Below are 17,491 nucleotides of genomic sequence, written 5' to 3'. Positions count from 1 at the left end.
CTAAAAATAAAGGTTCTTTATTGGCATTGATGGTCAAATTAAGAACCTTTAACATCCATGGAAACCTCTTTTATTACACAAAAGGTTTTTTATAGTGGAAGAAAGGTCCTATAGATTATTAAAATGTTATTTTGCAAACTAGGAAAAACATTTTTTTTTAAGAACTGTCCACTGAAAGGTTCTTTTGGGAACCAACGATGGTTCTTCTAAGGCATCGCAGCGAGAACCTTCTTCTGGAACCTTTATTTTTAACCCCCTAAACTATACCTTTTGTATCAAGCTTATAAAACAGTCATAATTATTATTATTTTAAACTAAAACCATATTGTGTCTAATCAGTAATTTCTCATTACTGAGTGAATGCACAAAAGTTTTGAATGTTACCATGTTTTTACCATGCTATTACTTGATTTACCCCCATTTTAATTCATTCAAGAACTACAGCAAAAACATATATATATATTTGTATCAATATTTAACCCCTTATTAGACACCCCCATTTTGGCAAGTGGGGCATAAATGACATACCCACAATAAAAAAGGTTGCTGCTCATAAGTCATTCTGAATAGACACATAACCAACATATATTTAGAAAGTTTACAGTTCAATACTCAGAATTACTCAGACTCTTATTAATATGGAGATATATAAGCTCACATAAAAATAAAAATATATTAAGAATATATTTTTAAATGTATAAAAGTTGTTTTGTATGTGGTACAACGACATGCTTCATTTCAAATCTGAGGACGATATCTCTAAAATTATGAATTTTATGAAGCATTTTCTAAGACCATGTTCATGTGAGTTTAAAGGGAAGGCTAATAAGATGCTAATAGAATATTTTATTGCCCTGTAAACACCTACTTCCAGTCTATTGTATAATGTCTGGCGAGGAGAATTGCTCAATTCATGTCCTGTTGTTCTCACTCAATGAACCTTTCACACCTCTGCCAGTGTTGTGCCGAATTTCAACTGCCACCCAAATTATTACCCCCGTAGTTGAAGTTGCTACCTGATTGCCTAATCCTAACCCCAACCCTAACCCTAACCCTAACCTCAACCCCTCCCCCACAACTAATCCTAAACCTATACCAAAACTATTGGGGTAATAATTCGGCACAACACCAGGACTCGAACTCGGGTCGCCTGAAGTGCAACAGCGCTAAACAGAATGCCATCGCGCCGACAAAATTAGGTAATTAAGTACATTTAGAAAGTATTCCATCTTTTATTTCGCCTCAATGCTTAAAAATAAAGATTCTTTGCTCTCTTTATAATTGCAATTCAACCTCAGGTCCACAAAACTGAAGGCTTTCAGACCTGTATTATGTTCTTATCTGAAAAATCCAGTTCATTTTAAATGTCAGATTAAATAGAAAATGTGCCGAAGCATATCGTGGTCCACAGGACTGAACTTGCACCCTGAATAGATGTTAATCAGCATTCTGAGTCACCAGTTAAAAACAACCACCAGACAAAAATATTTTCCTTGAGGCGCTTAGCCATGTAGCGTTTATGCTAATGCTGTGCGTGTGCATAAACAAGCATTTCATGAACCAAAAAAACCAGTCAGTGCTTTTAAAGGAAATTGATACAGTTGAAAAATGAGAAAAATCCAACACATTTCTCTCGTTGTCCCAGATGTTTAAACCCAGTTGTATTTGTTTGGAGGAGGGTCAAATGTGCATCAACATCCACTGGCATAATAATGCTTTCCTGGGTGTATATAAACAATCTCTGCATTGTCTTCCTCCCTCCTTCTCTCTCTGAAATAGAGAAAACATCCCTTTTCAACCATCTCAGTTCTTATATTCACATGAAAAGGTAAGGCTGCTCAGTTCTGTTTTTACTTACATTTGCAAATACAGAAAGTCTTTTTCATGAAGTGATTCTTCATTTTGATTCACTTTCTTTTCTTGTACAGTATGTGTGTCTCACCGAGGAGCTAAAACTCTTTGTCTCGGCATATCATAACACATTCTGACATGGACCTTTTAGCTAAATAGACAAAAAATGAAATCTGTAGAGTTTTCATTTGGACAAAGGAAACTGTTTGCGTCACTGTGGCATTCGAGGTCGAAAAGGAAACAATCACTGCCCTGTGTGGATGTTTTATGGCATGTGGGAGAAAGCCAAAAGGGCATTACTGGCTTGCGACTCAGTGGTCACAAACAAAAGGACCGCAAGGGACACCGAGGTGTTATAATTCATTTTAAGTATTCGAAGGGCCAATGAACTATTAAGTGACATGCATTGATATCCAAAATTATGGTCCCCTTATCTACTAAGGTGAATCCATCTAAATTTTGCAAATATCCTACTTAGTTTAGCTTGCTTTAAGGTTTTTTTTTTTTTTTTTATCGTTCCTTTTTGATGCAAAACTCTACTTTAAAAACATCATGGCTGCTCTGCTGTCAAAATCCATCAAAGTGATACAATCAGAAGTGTCTCTGCACAATTCAGTGGGTGAAAAGCTTGAGAATGCCATAAGGTCACCTTTTTCCATATAGCAGACCTCTGCTTTGCACGAAAGACTGGGCAACTTGTGCTGAGGGGTTTCCAGAGAGAGCTGTCATGGAAAGAATTCAAAGGCAATCCTGCATATAATAGTCTTGTCACTTTGATGTGGTTGTCACTTGTCACTTCTTTCCAATAATGCAAGGAAGGAAAGGTCACCATAAAAATAAAATTTTCCCCTGAGAATTTTGTGTAATTCAAAATTATGTCTATTTTTCAAATAAAGCAATTTCACCTTTTGTATGATAGATAAAAAAATGATAATTTAAAAGATAAATAATACGATTTATTGTTAAACATTTAATCATGAAATAAATTCAGATACATTTTGCATGATAGAGATAGAACCTATACCCATGTCTTAATTACATTTGTTTTATTTTAAATATATTATGTTAAAGGCACACTATGCAGTTTCCGTTTTTCTCAAACAGCGCCCCCTAGAGTCACTGTGGAGTACTTGTATTTAAAGGTGAACTAAGTAACTTTTTTTACCTTAACTGAACAGCTTCGGAGTCATTGGAATGGTTATATTACTTATTTCGGGTTGAATGGTGGTCGTTTCGCACCCCCCTGGTGCCCGTGAGCGGAAAATACGCACTTGCAACTTTGGGGCGGAAGGAAGTCTCGCGTGATATCAGGTCTCGCGATGTAAACAATTGCTTTACGGCCAAAATAAATCTGCTAAAATGCCGTCATTATTGCGCTCCCTCACACTGTTCGAACCCGAATGAAGAAGACGTTTTAAAGAATGTCCCATCTGCTTTGATGTCGTTGATCTGCTAGCCTCTGGTGTCTGAGAATAGCCAACGAGTTTTTACAACAGTGTTGTCAAATATCTATTCCGAAGCTGTGGGGGGAGCTCTAGAGAGAAACCTGCGAGCAAAAAGCGAGAATACAGCGAAGAAATCCCGAAGTTACTGAGCCCCGCTTTAACGTTACTGTCGTAAATACCACTCACGCAGAGCCATCTCTGCACTCTTCCGACCGCGCTTTCTTCGTTTTCTTCGTCGACTCTGCCATGATTCACGTCTGAAACGCGTGCTAGTGTCTTCCATAGAGGCTGCTTCATATGTTGTTGATGTATATGACGTCGTGCCGCAAAGCAAGTCGTGATTCTTGCGAGATTTGGCGGGGCGCCACCTCTCAAACTTGCATTGCTGGTTTTACCTACTCAACCAGTTTTTCTCGTTCAAAAACGGTGTTGTGTAAATGGCCTCTAATTGTTGTAGCGGCGTCCAAAAGTCTGTAATTGAAATTTTTTATTAAACAAGAATGTAAACAAAGATCTGCTGTTTTTTTAATTACTTTTTTTGTTTTTTATGTAAACTTCTTTTTTTTGGGATCCCACTCAACATATATCCACAATTATATTTTGTTCTATAAATTAGTTCTAGCACATTTATAAATAACCCCAAAATTGTGCAATATAGAATGCCATTTTATCACCTCATGCTCTTTAATACACTAAGTCAAACTGTGATTCCACTTTCTCTGAACTGTGTGGTAGTAGATGGAGGAAGACAGCTGTTTCTCACTCCATCAGCAGAAAGTCACAGGAGGAGGAAAAAGAGGGAAAGAAGAGAAGAAAGTGGAGAGAGGGTGATGTTGGATATTGCCCATCTGTGCACAGGAACGGCGATGCATTACTTCTGGCCCCGTAGCTGACAAGTGAATTGAGTAATTATTGAACGTGCCAGGCCTGTGTTAATGAGACTTGATCCCCGAGCAAATCTCTCCTTATGCATGATGGGAGTGCAATTATGTGTATGTGTATAGATGAGCAAGATGTCCTTAATGAACATTCATTTGAACTTATTCATTAACATATGCTGGTTATGTCCACTTTAGACATTCTAATAAGAAGTAACTTTGCAACTACGTCAACTAACTCTCATTAGAGTATTAGTAGACTATTAAGTTAGGGTTTGGGTTAGTAGAATAAGTTGACATGTAGTTTCAAAGTTACTTATAGTCAGTAGAATGTAATTTGGGGGACCATCAAAATAAGGTATTAGCAGATATTAAGCAGACGGTCTACTAATGAGAGTTAGTCCACATGGTGTTGCAAAGGTTATAGTCAGCAGAATGTCTAAAGTGGCCCATCGAAATTAAGTATTAACATTTTGCCTGATGTTTGAAAGGTTGCAGGTTGGGGTGACTTTTGTGGTGTCAGGGTTCAATCCAATAGTCAGTACTAGGTACTAGTACAGTACTAGGCTCAGTACTAGGACCGTTGCTGTTCACTCTGTACATGCTACCCTTAGGATATATCATTAGGAAGCATGGCATTAGTTTTCACTGTTATGCTGATGATACTCAGCTCTATATTTCTTCATGCCCTGACGAAACTTACCAATTCACAAAATTAACGGAATGCATAGCTGATATAAAAAACTGGATGACTAGTAATTTTCTACTACTTAATTCAGAAAAAAAAAGAGATTCTAATTATTGGACACAAAAAACTTCCTCACGTAATAACCTAGAATACTGTCGAACACTTGATGGCTGCTCTGTCAAGTCTTCGTCGTCGATTAGGAACCTGTGTAGTGTGTGCTCTTTGATACCAATCTTTCATTTGAAAGTCATGTTTCTAGTAACTGTAAAACAGCATTCTTCCATCTTAAAAATATATCTAAATTACGACATATGCTTTCAATGTCAAATGCGGAACAATTAGTTCATGCGTTCATGACATCAAGGCTAGATTATTGTAATGCTCTTATGGGTGGTTGCCCTGCACGCTTAATAAACAAACTACAGTTGTTCCAAAACGCAGCTAGAGTTCTCACTAGAACCAGGAAGTATGACCATATCAGTCCGGTTCTATCAACACTGCATTGGCTCCCTATTAAACATTGTATAAATTTTAAAATATTGCTGATTACTTACAAAGCACTAAATGGTTTAGCTCCGCAGTACTTGAGCAAGCTCTTAACGCATTATAGCCCTTCACCTCTATTGCGATCTCAAAATTCTGGCCAGTTGATAATACCTAGAATATCAAAATCGACTGTTGGCGGTAGATTATTTTCCTATAGTACCAAAACTTTGGAACAGTCTTCCTAACATTGTCCGGGAAGCAGACACACTCTGTCAGTTCAAAGCTAGATTAAAAACACATCTCTTTGACCTAGCATACACATAACACATTATAGACCAGTGGTTCTCAACTCCAGTCCTCGTGACCCACTGCTCTGCACATTTTGTATGTCTCTCTTATCTGACACACTCAGATCAGTTCATGGAGTCTCTCCTAATGAGCTGATGATCTGGTTCAGGTGTGTTAAATAAGGAAGACATACAAAATGTGCAGAGCAGTGGGTCACGAGGACTGGAGTTGAGAAACACTGTTATAGACTTCTATAATTCAGTGTTAGGCTGCATAGATTAGGTCAGCCGGAACCAGGAACACTTCCCATAAATCCTGATGTACTCGTTACATCATAAGAAGAATGGTGTCTACGCCAATAATAGTCTCTCTGTTTATCCCAAGGTTTACCGCAGGATCCAGGCCGTATCCAGATCTGATGAAAGACCTGCGCCTGGACACGACGACAATGCAGTCCTGAAGTGTTAAATAGTCTCTCCCCTGTGAAGGCCTCCTTCCCTTCCCTTCCCTTTACCTCTGTACAGATAAAGCATTGTCAAAATGATTCCAGTTCACATGGATACGCGGAAGAGACAAAAAAATCTGTATTATGAATTTTTAAGGCCAGACAAGTAATTTGTTGAGGTCAATTTGTAAAGAAAGACTACACGCCTGCGCACATATATATTCAGACGCGCATACCTTTAGACTAAACACTTAATACGCATGTGCACGCCATCAGCGTTTTCACAGATTTGTTTTTGAAGTTTACGCGGAGATGATAACGTTTTTTTGTTAAATTCAACACTTGCATCTTGGAACCTATTTTTAAGGTTTGCGTTCTCGAGCCACTGTTGTTGTGCGAATGAGCAGGCCAGAGCACTTAAGGGTTTTCTGTTAGAATGGTGTCGTGTAAGCGGCCCCTAAGTTAATAACTAATGATCTTTGCAAAAGAAGTGAGTCAATCAAAACTAACTTTAGCCGGACGGTAACTTTATTCTAGAGCTGCTGTAAAGCCAAAACCATCTCTGTTACTTTAATTTCCTATTCTCACTGTAAAGCTACTTTGAAACAATCTATATTGTTAAAAGCACTATATAAATGAAGGTGACTTGACTTGACAATAGTCACTGACTGGTGCTGGCGAGCCTCTTGTTCAGCCATAGACTGTAAATAAAAGGGTTCAGCCCATGATCAGAACCCTTTACATAGAGCTGAATGAGTTGATCTATGGGAACGCTGACAGGCTATTAGTCCTCAGATGCTCCATGTGGCTGACCTATATGCTATAAATCAAAAGAGTAATGACATCACTGTCATCCTTATCAAATAATATTTATCTTCAATACCGTTTGACTACAGTGTTCTGGTAAAAGAAACACTAAGTAATACGGAGCCCCGCACATGACATGCAGGAATTGTGCATAATCATTCATTCCCTCGTTTTACTAAATCGTGGCCATGTTTTACTTGAATCAAAACAAGGGAACAAATTAGTACAACGTGGCCATGTTCTATCCCTGGTCGGTTATTGTTTGTGTGAACGTGTATGTTACTCCCGAGTTTACTATTAAATACTTTGTTTTTTCTGCATATCCTTCGTTGTGCGCTTTCTAAAGCCCAGAAACGTTACAACTATTTAGTAAAACAAGGAAACTATAATAGTATATCGTGCGCACAATATACTTCACCCAATAAGTAAAATTCTGTCATCATTTACTCGCCCTCAAGTTGTTCCAAACCTGTATGAGTTTCTTTCTTCTGCTGGACACAAAAGAAGATATTTTGAAGAATGTCAGTAACCAGACAGTTGATGGACCCCATTGACTCTCATAGTATTATTTCTATATGGAAGTCAGTGGCTACCGTCAGCTGTCTCTTTACCCATATTCTTCAAAATATCTTTTGTGTTCAGCAGAACAAAGAAATTTGTAAAGGTTTGGAACAACTTGTTCTCACCTTCATGTTGTTCCAACCCTGTATGAGTTTCTTTCTTCTGCTGACACAAAAGAAGATATTTAAAGAATGTTGGTAACCACACAGTTGATGGTAACCATTGACTTTCATAGTAGGAAAAAAAAAATACTATGGAAGTCAATGGCTACCGTCAACTCTCTGGTTACCGACATTCTTCAAACTATATTCTTTTGTGTTCAGCAGAAGAAAGAAACTCCTATATGTTTGGAACAATCTGAGGGTGAATAAATGATGACAATTTTCATTTTTTGGTGAACTATCCCTTTAAGAGAAGAAACAACTAACCACGACATATAAAAAGACATCTGATAAAGAAAATCAAATGTGTACTTTTCAAATGGAACTGAGAGAACGTCAAACTGGAACGTCCTAAAAGTAGGTCAACGTTCCCCTTGTGTGATTAGTCCGAGGTGTTTTAGTCCACTGAAGTCCTCAGACATTTGTTTAACAGGCATTATGAATCATATAACTCAAGGGCAAAACACTGACCATGTGTCATCATTCATTTGTATGTTAGAGCATAGAGTAAAAATTTATTTTAAAAAAATGATTTCAGGCCATCACAGACCAGTACTTTATTCCTTTCATAAATACCCCCATACCTCATACCGCTGACCCTTTTCATAAATAGAAAGAGGTAAATATTTTTTTCTGGAAATAAATGTTCATGTCTCTTCATTTGCTACCATGTTTTGATCAAGGACACCCTTAGGGTGCTGGGGGTAAGTCATCCTTGATGTAGTATGTCTACAATATTATTTCTACAGTTGGCGTATAAATAATTCACATGAAAATATTCAAGATTAGTGCAAAAGCCATTTATACAATTACCATTTATTACCATAAATATGCCACTTATTCTTTATACTTGTCATTTTGGAGACCACACAACTGGAGCATTAACTCTTCTGAAGTCATATGATATATTTGTGCAAAAAACATAAAGAACTCATTGATGTTTCCTTGATGTTGAAGGGTTAGTTCACCCCCCCCCCCCCAAAAAAAAATCTGTCATCAGTTACTCACCTTCATGTCATCACAGGCTTTTATTAACATATAAATATTAATCAGCAATCCAATTTGGTAAAGGGAAGCTCATGGCATGCTTGCTTGATGTGCGAGAGCCAATGAGGTTTGTTCTCCTGGAAAAACATTCTGTGGAGGGACAGAAATCTCTCAGATTTCATTTAATTTGTGTTTCAAAGATGAGTAGCCTAATTGATGACAGTATTTTTTATTTATTTTTGGCGAACTATCTCTTTAACAAACCGGATCATTTAGTTGAACTCGAACCTATTCAGACCATTTGTGAACCGGATCAACCGATTCACGGAAAAGATTTCATTCAAAAGATTGATTCGACATCGACATTCGACAACGAATCGGACATTGTTCTCTCATGGGCGTGCCAGGAAAACATTGATTAATGAGTTTTGGTCTATTCCTCACAAAACTATCGTATGACATCAGAAGACTTACTTTTACGATACTGCAGCCTAAATGCATTGAATGACCAGTATTTTCTGTAAAATTATCTTTTTGTGTTTCACGGAAGAATTCATACAGGTTTGGAACGACATGAGGGTGAGTAAAGGATTACAGAATTTTCATTTTTAGGTGAACTATCCCTTTAATGTTGTAAGATGCACATAGTCTTTTGGGAATTCGCATGTGTTTTGGGGAGGTTATAACTAGAGTGAGTCTGACAGATGGCCTCAAAGGCAGGGTTCAGAATCTATGTCAGTAGGTCGACGTAAAGGGGAGTCATAAACACTACAAATCCTTGTTAGGGCAATGACAGCCCGCATTTTGACCCGAGGCATCGACATATTTGCAGGCATCAGAGAAATCCACTGCACTCCAATTGAATGCAACCTTCAGTGAAATCCACAATCATGTCAATGCAAAAAACAAAACAAAAAAGTCGGAATTGCACGTTTATATCCTACAATTCAGATTTTTTTCCCCCCTCAGAAAAAAGAATTAACAAAAAACATTAACAAAATTAACATTCTGAATTGTAAGATAATAAATTGCAATTACCTTTTTATTTTATTTTACTCTTTGGCAGAAACAAGCTTCCACAAAAAAAGTAGCCTATCATACGAAAAATGTACTGATATTGTGTTATTTTTGTAAATGTGTTTTGCACGCATTTATTGCATTACAATCGATATTTGTAGGTTATAATTTTCATGTTAATGTGTGCCCACACATTTCCCAACAGCTGACTTTAATTTTCTCACCCGTGCCTTTTAGCTGCATGTTTTCCTTTATTTTATAGAGTCACTGTTGCAGCCAGTCTCTGTTTGGATACTCAATAGTAAAAGCTGTCTTTTGTCTGTCCTGGGACATTTGCGTCATGTCACCCTGTAGAAGCGCGGACCCCCCCTTCAGAGGCAGAACACTATGCCTGTCACAGGCGGTCACTGCAGGCTCTTTTGTTGATCATGTTGATGTTGCAGTTTCAGCTCAAAACATACGTCTGATCTTACTATATGGCACACACTTTACAGATGCATTTTTTGGGGGGTAGTAGGCGTGGGGGTATTTCTAAATCTTCTTCGAGATTTGTTGAGTGAATTGGAAACATACAACTGGTGGTGGTCTTCCATTAGAGATCTATGTGTTCTGTAAAATAGGCTTACAATTTAGTAACTTTTGGAACACTCTGATTCAAAATAAAAATGTAGATTCACTAAGATCAGTATTAATGTGAATATTAGGAATGGACTAGCTAGTGCTGTGACGTAACCACACTGCCATCTACAGTCAGGGATAAGTAACAAATAACAATAGCCTAAACATGAGTTTATATGCTATTCAATATTTATAAAATATTAAGTATTAGGGTCTATTCAGGTCAATTGAAGTGAAATTGAAATTTAAAAAGAGATTTGCCTCCTTCCCATCAATAAGCAATCATTGTCAAAGAGGACATTTTAAGCCAATCAGATTTTTCAGTATCACTTAAGTAGGCTAAGTCAGTGGTTCTCAACTCCAGTCCTCAGGACTCGCTGCTCTGCACAAGTTGTATGTCTCTCTTATCTGACACACTCAGTTGAGTTCATGGAGTCTCTCCTAATGAGCTGATGATCTGATTCAGGTGTGTTTAAATAAGGGAGACATACAAAATGTGCAGAGCAGTGGGTCCCGAGGACTGGAGTTGAGAACCACTGGGCTAAGTCATCAAGCTGCTGGTGGTAAACGCAGATGATAAGAAACCCAAAATTAGGCTTTAAATATCGATGAAATCCGAGATATTGAAGGGTTTCAAAACAAGACTAAGTCATCTATAATTTTACCTCTATAAGGTGCGTAGGAGTACGTTTATCAACACGTTAAGTAAATGTTAGATGGAATGTAACCCCCATTCTATTACCAATGTTTATATTGATTATAGTTCAGTAATATACGCTGTGATTTTTATATATATATATATATATATATATATATATATATATATATTACAGCGTAATAGAGCGCATATTACTGAACTATAACCATGCGTATATTGATTAGGATATTGATACTATATTGACGAATTGGGTGATCGGAAAGGTTATAATGCGACCTTAATATCGAGGAGAAGGATATAGCCTATGTAATGTGTGTATGTGTGTATTTATGTATATGTTATATGTTGAATTAAATTGAGAAAAAAAGACAGCCACAAGGATGCCAGATGCTAAGGACTGAGCCTACATTGATTATGCAAGTTGTAGAATGATTCAGTGATTATGTCTTAGAAGTCCAAAAGTTTCTTTTAAATTAATAGTTTTACCAACTGTGTAAAGCCACATTTTCTCTTGAAGATTACATTTTTGCGCCGTTGGGTTCGTAGATAGTGTATTCTACAGATATAGGCTACGTAGGCCTAGTTTATAAGTGTGTATTCAATGTCGAGACAGCGACGTCTAGTGGTTGTTACAGAAATCGGCAACCTCTTGGGCAAAACACTTCCTAAGGGGATGAAGTAGTAGATTAGACTAGCTTAGGAGGTTTTATTTGTCTCTCAATGCTGTGGGAAATGCATGGCTTACTGTATATGTGTGGAACATGTGAGTTCTACAGGTTAATGTTCAGAAGAAGCTTGGAACATTTCTGTGACACCAGGAAAAGTCTGCCTGGTGTCTGACATGACAAGTGATGAGAAGAAACGGCAGTTTGAAAAAGTTGCAGGTTTGTCATTTCAGATGTGCTATAATGTTTAGATGTAAAGTAACTTGACGATGATGATTGACCGTTTCATTGTAATGACACAACTCGCATGTGTGTGTGTTATCAAAAGTTGTTTAAAATCGTGATGGTTTGACATTTTGTGACATCATTAGACAATTTTAATAGACTGCAGAATGGCAAATTCAAAAATGAACATGTTGTTATTATCCAGACACTATGAAGTCTACAACTGTTCATATATAATGTTAAATTGGTGCATAATTTGGTCACGTTACATTGCAGTAATCATGTTGAAGTCAGATCTTCTTGAGTTTCTGTCATCTCAAAGCAAATTATTTAAAATGTTAATGTAGCTGCAACTGATATCCTACAAGAACAGAGCATTTTTTTACTTGCAAGAGCAAATGTATTTATTGCATGTTATATTCAGTCACTTTTTAGTAAAGACAGCTTCTGACATACTGTATACTCATGTCTTATCTGCCAAATTATAAAGTAACTAAATGAATGATACTCTTCAAATACACTAAATGTGTCTGCTTATTCTAGAACATTTTCTGTTAGAAAGAAGGTATCGTAGCTGTGCACTTTCTGTCTTCATAGCACTGACAGGTAAATTTATTTTCCCAGTAAGTGAGATCACTTGGGGAAGGGCTACCTGTGACCACATATTTCCCATCTTTCCTACGGATTTGGTGGCTTTCTGAACTAATGTGGAGGTAATCGTCCGAGTTGTAGTTTTTGCGGACACAACGTCCATTGCCTTGACAGAGACTCTTGCTGCATAAATGGGCTGCAGAGGTGACATTGGCGATATAGGGGTTTAAAGTGTCAGACAGGTATGTAGACAAGGCTTCACAAGAGGTCTGAAAGGAATAAGAAGCATTAAAAATATGAAATTTCACACAACATTAAAAATTATTCATGCTCATGTTGTTCCACAAACTTACTATTTTCTTTCTACCGTGGATCATTGCTCTAGAAATGACATTATAGTACCATAAAAAGTGGTCCATAAAAGAGTCGTTGCTCTCAAATCCCATGTTTTTGTGTAATATAAATATGGCGCTTCACGACTTATGTCACATTTCAAGTAAAAAAACATCAATGGATCATGGATTTCATGGAAACATTATGGATTTTGTGACCAATCATTAGGGCTGGGCAGTATATCGACTTTGTAAGGTATATCATTATAGTATATAAATATATTTCCAAATGAGATATTGGGTGGGACTATACAATTTATATTGAAATGCGATAGCGGATGATTCAGAGTCAGCTCCGATTAAAAATACACAATCAGAGTCCTAAACTTTTAGACCTGCTTTGTATTAAGCACTTCAGCTAAGTCCTATGCATAGAGTTTAAAGCAAGTCTCCTCCATTTAACTTCACAGACTTCACTGAACAATTGCCAATGCACACAAACGTGTCAAACAGACACAATAGAATGGGAGAACAATAAGTCTAAATAAAGTATACATTTTGCATAAACTGAGGTATGTACCAAACCATAATTTTTGTGTACTGTTTCACCCCTACCAATTGTCATCGATGTCAGACCTGCCATTGAGCATCTTGATTTGCCTTATTTAAAAAATAGATGTAGGCCGAAACGTGATTGCGACGTGAGAGCATTTTTGAGCTCAACAGCACCGGCAGCAAGAATATTCCACAGAACATCATATTTTGTATTACTGAAGAAAGAAAATAATATGGCTTTGGAACAACATAGAACAGGGATGCCCAGTTCTGCTCCTGGAGGGATTGCTCACTTTCTTGCAGAGTTTTGCTCCAATTAAACACACCTGAACTAGCTAATCAAAGTCTTACTAGGCATACTAGAAACTTCCTGGCAGGTGTGTTGAGGCAAGTTGGAGCTAAACTCTGCAGAACAGTGGACCTCCAGGACTGAGTTTGGACACCCCCGACATAGAACAACCATTTTTGGGTGAACTGTCCATTTTAGAGAAAAATTACCTTGTCGTTGTAATCAGCACTAGCCCCCCACAGCACAGCCCCAGAAGCCCCCAGAGCTGCACTCTCACCAATACTGCTGACCAAGTCAAACTAGAGAGAAACAGACAGCCTATTACTGCAAGTAACCTATGTGGCCTAGATAAGGGTGTCCAATTCTTCTCCTGAGAATTACTATAGAGCTGCAGAGTTTTGCTGCAACCCCAGTTATGCACACCTGAACCACAATTAAGGTCTTCAGGCTTACAAGAAACTTCTAAGCAGGAGCGCTGGAGTAATTTGGAACTAAACTCTGCAAGCCATTGGCCCTCCATGAATAGGTTTTGACACCCTTGTCCTAGACAATGACGGTAACATTTGATGGATTGTTTTTGTGTTTGAATGTGTAATTTTGAGTAGAAAATGAACTCCAAATGTCACAAAATGGCAAGTTACTAATCCTAACAACAAAAGCAATGATAAAACAGTGTAAATACAGCTGGAAAACAGTGAAAAATCAACCTCATTAATTATTCAAGGCCCAGTGCATGATGGGAACACCAGTATCAGAAAAGGTAAGTAAAATTTTGCTTAATTTTATAACGTTGATATTTACGCTTTAATTTCTACACGCTTGAATTGAGTACCAATATAGGGTTTACTTTTTTACCTTTTTTTTTTTTCTTAACTGAACTAACCTTTTCATGTAGAAATTACATTGTTTTTTCTGTAGTATTTACTTCAACACAAAATCATTTTTATCAGTGTAGTTTTCTAGTAATCCTGTAGACACTGATTATCTTGTCCAGGTGTGTTTGACTAGGGTTGGAGCTAAACTCTGCAGGACCTTGGCCATCCAGGACTGAAGTTGCCCATCCCTGTCCTAGACTATTCTGTGCGCCATAGTTGCCAATACAATGCTCTGTTGTGGCCTATAACAGGGGTGTCCAATCCAATCCTGTTTAGCTCCAACCCCAATTAAACACGCCTTAAACAGCTCATTTCTGTCTTACTAGGCATACTAGAAACTTCCAGGCAGGAGTGTTAAGGCAAGTTGGAGCTAAACTCTGCAGGACAGTGGCCCTCCAGGACCGCGTTTGGCCACCCCTGGCCTATAATAACCAGTAGTCTCGATACTGTACCTCATTCATGTAAAGCTCCTTTTGGTCTCTTAAGAGAGGCCGTAGGTAGACGTAGACTGGTGCAGTGTGGTGGTGTTTGGGCAGGGCTGCCACTCTCATTGCCTCTTGCACCTGGTGACGTACGAACAATGCAGCACTCCTGCTTCCACTCACGGAGACCGGCAGGTATGCTGAGGGGTAAAGGGCAGTGCTAACCTCCCACAGCCACAGCAGCTCATTGTTCAACTGTTTTGTCTTCTCTGAACAAGTACCTGTATAATTTGACTCTTCAAAGTCATAGTTATAGCAGTCTGGGTACAAGTAGTAGCCCCACAAGTACCAAGGTCGATGATAGATTCCTATCTTCAGAGTTTCCTCCATGAAACATCTGGCTTCCTTCTGGAATTGTTGTTTGGCTTCGCTGCTTGCTTGTTGCAGGTCGAGAGAAGCGTTCTGCTCCAGGGTGTAGTTGATGGACAGTTCTTTATATATCTCCCTGACGTCCAAATTCTGGTCAAACATTGGAAGCCACTCTTCCCAATCCATGACAGCCAGACCAGCAGTTGAGTCCGGAATGTACTGGGTAAACTCTTCCTTAGCTTTCTCCAAACTAGCAGACAGGTTGCCCCTTTGCGGGATGCCACCGTTATTCTCCTTCAAGGAGTGGAGGTCTACATAGGGGAAAAGCCCAAGTCGATTTTTGTAGAACAGCGTGAGGGATTGATTGCGTACCCTGGAAGGTGTGGTGACCACGTGGAACATCGATAAATCTAGAGGGATCTTCATTTGTTGGCATTTGGAAATAGGAGCATTCCATAACAGCACAAAAGGCCTATGAAAGAGAGGCGCTGCTGTTGGTGGAGGAGACGATGTGTTAAGATGCCCGAATGTCATGAAGAGAATAGTGTAGAATGGTAACCATTGCTTCCTTTGGTCTTCCATCTGTGTACATTGATTGAGAACAAAAAATGTCAGTTTTAATGATATTTTGAAATGAGTAAAAAGTTTGAGCTATGGTAGGATGATTCTATAATTGCAGGTACAATTGGTGTCCAAAGTCATTCTTTTTTTATGCTTTTTTCAAATGGTTATATTTTTTAATTATTTTAATTATTTGTTACTCGTTACTCAAAGGGAAAACAGAATCACCTATCACACAGTAAGTTGTTTAAAAGTCTTTTAATCATGATTTCATTAGTGCCATGTGCTCTTAGCATTTATGCTAGAAAGTGGAGTTTTTGGATAAAAAGTTTAAAATGGTCAATTCTGTTACCGTCAAACTCTGTTACCAAGGTAGAGTAACAATTTTGACAGTATGTAACAGAATTGACAGTAACAGAGTTAACAAACAATGCTATAAAAAAAAATCTGTTTTTCGTTAAAGGAACACTCCACCGTTTTTTGAAATAGGGCTTATTCACCTTCTTTCCTACAGTTAGATAGGTGGGCAAATGCATTTTTGTCTCAGTGCATGCATTGTTTTAGTTTGACAGGGTCGGCGCTAGCTTGTTGTGAATACGCAGGCCACAAGAAGTAATTAGGTGTTTTTTTTATTTTTTATATCACTTTTACTCAGGACATGCTAGCTGGCAACAAAGGATTCCATTCATTATGCTAAGCTAAGCTAGCGCCGACCCTGTCAAACTAAAACAATGCATGCACTGAGACAAAAATGCATTTGCCCACCTATCTAAATGTAGGAAAGAAGTTGAATAAGCCCTATTTCAAAAAACGGTGGAGTGTTCCTTTAAAAGTAAAAAATGGAAGAAACTTTCAATAAGATACTGGAAAGAATTTAAGTTAGTGAACAGTTCTTTACCTTAACTTTTTGAAAAGCAAAATGCATCTCCAATTATAGAATCTCTCAGTAGCTTATAAGATTGTTTTGGCACAATACTGGAAATATAAAGTTGCAGAAATAAGTGCATGGTTGTACTGTATTTTACAGTACGTGCACTTTCAATGTACTTACCGACGAAAATACTGAGTAATGTAAGGTTGATTAAGGTTAGGTTTAGGGGTAGGTTCAGGGTTAGTACCAAGTAGTACTACAATAAGTAGATAGTATGCACATGCAAAACAAAACTGGAAAATAAGGTGCTACAAATTAATTTGACAAAATATCTTTGCTAGAACAACATGGCAAACTGGGTGCATTTTTTAAATTCTAGGAGAAGCCTTTGTTATTAAAATAAAATGCATGTTTTTAAATGGTGGTTTTGTTTGAGATTTAGAAATAATGGGTGTCTTACCGAGTGAAATGGGCAGCAAAGAGAAAATGTAGCTTGTTCAGGTTCCTGTTAAATATTAACAGGGGGCAATGTTTAAAAAAACACAAGACTATGCATATATGTAACTGGAAAAGGATTAGTGTAAACGTTCAATATGTTCTTGGGCTGCAAAAAATGGAAATCGCTTTGAGACTATAAAATTGTTGTTTTTATCTGGATTTTTGAAGCACATCACAATCTCAACCTCACAACCCAACTGTAATGTACAGTATGGTGGAGGGGTCTTTGGGGCTGCTTTGCTTGCCTGGACAGCTTGCTATTATCAATGGCAAAATGAATGGTTTTGCAGGAAAATGCATGACGTTGTCGCATTATGTTCAGTTAGTTTCATTATCATGGACTTTTAC

At 37.8% G+C, this 17,491-nt stretch overlaps 1 protein-coding gene across 2 annotated transcripts; it reads right to left on the bottom strand.

The window, feature by feature from the left end:
* Positions 1 to 12,320: 12,320 nt before the first annotated feature.
* On the bottom strand, positions 12,321 to 17,167 carry spam1 (sperm adhesion molecule 1). Of its 2 annotated transcripts, XM_084397150.1 has the most exons (4): positions 17,106 to 17,167; positions 14,875 to 15,795; positions 13,757 to 13,846; positions 12,321 to 12,640 (listed from the first exon to the last, which is right to left on the bottom strand). In XM_084397150.1, the coding sequence occupies exons 2-4, from the start codon at positions 15,793 to 15,795 to the stop codon at positions 12,335 to 12,337; spliced, it is 1,317 nt and encodes a 438-aa protein (XP_084253276.1). In that variant the 5' UTR covers positions 17,106 to 17,167; the 3' UTR covers positions 12,321 to 12,334. The 2 variants fall into 2 exon arrangements, with proteins under 2 accessions (XP_084253276.1, XP_084253277.1); XM_084397151.1 differs by lacking the exon at positions 13,757 to 13,846.
* Between the last annotated feature and the right edge of the window lie 324 nt (positions 17,168 to 17,491).

Source organism: Rutilus rutilus (assembly GCF_951802725.1).
Source record: "Rutilus rutilus genome assembly, chromosome: 23".
Taxonomy (NCBI): domain Eukaryota; kingdom Metazoa; phylum Chordata; class Actinopteri; order Cypriniformes; family Leuciscidae; genus Rutilus; species Rutilus rutilus.
This window is presented reverse-complemented; position numbering and strand designations above follow the sequence as displayed.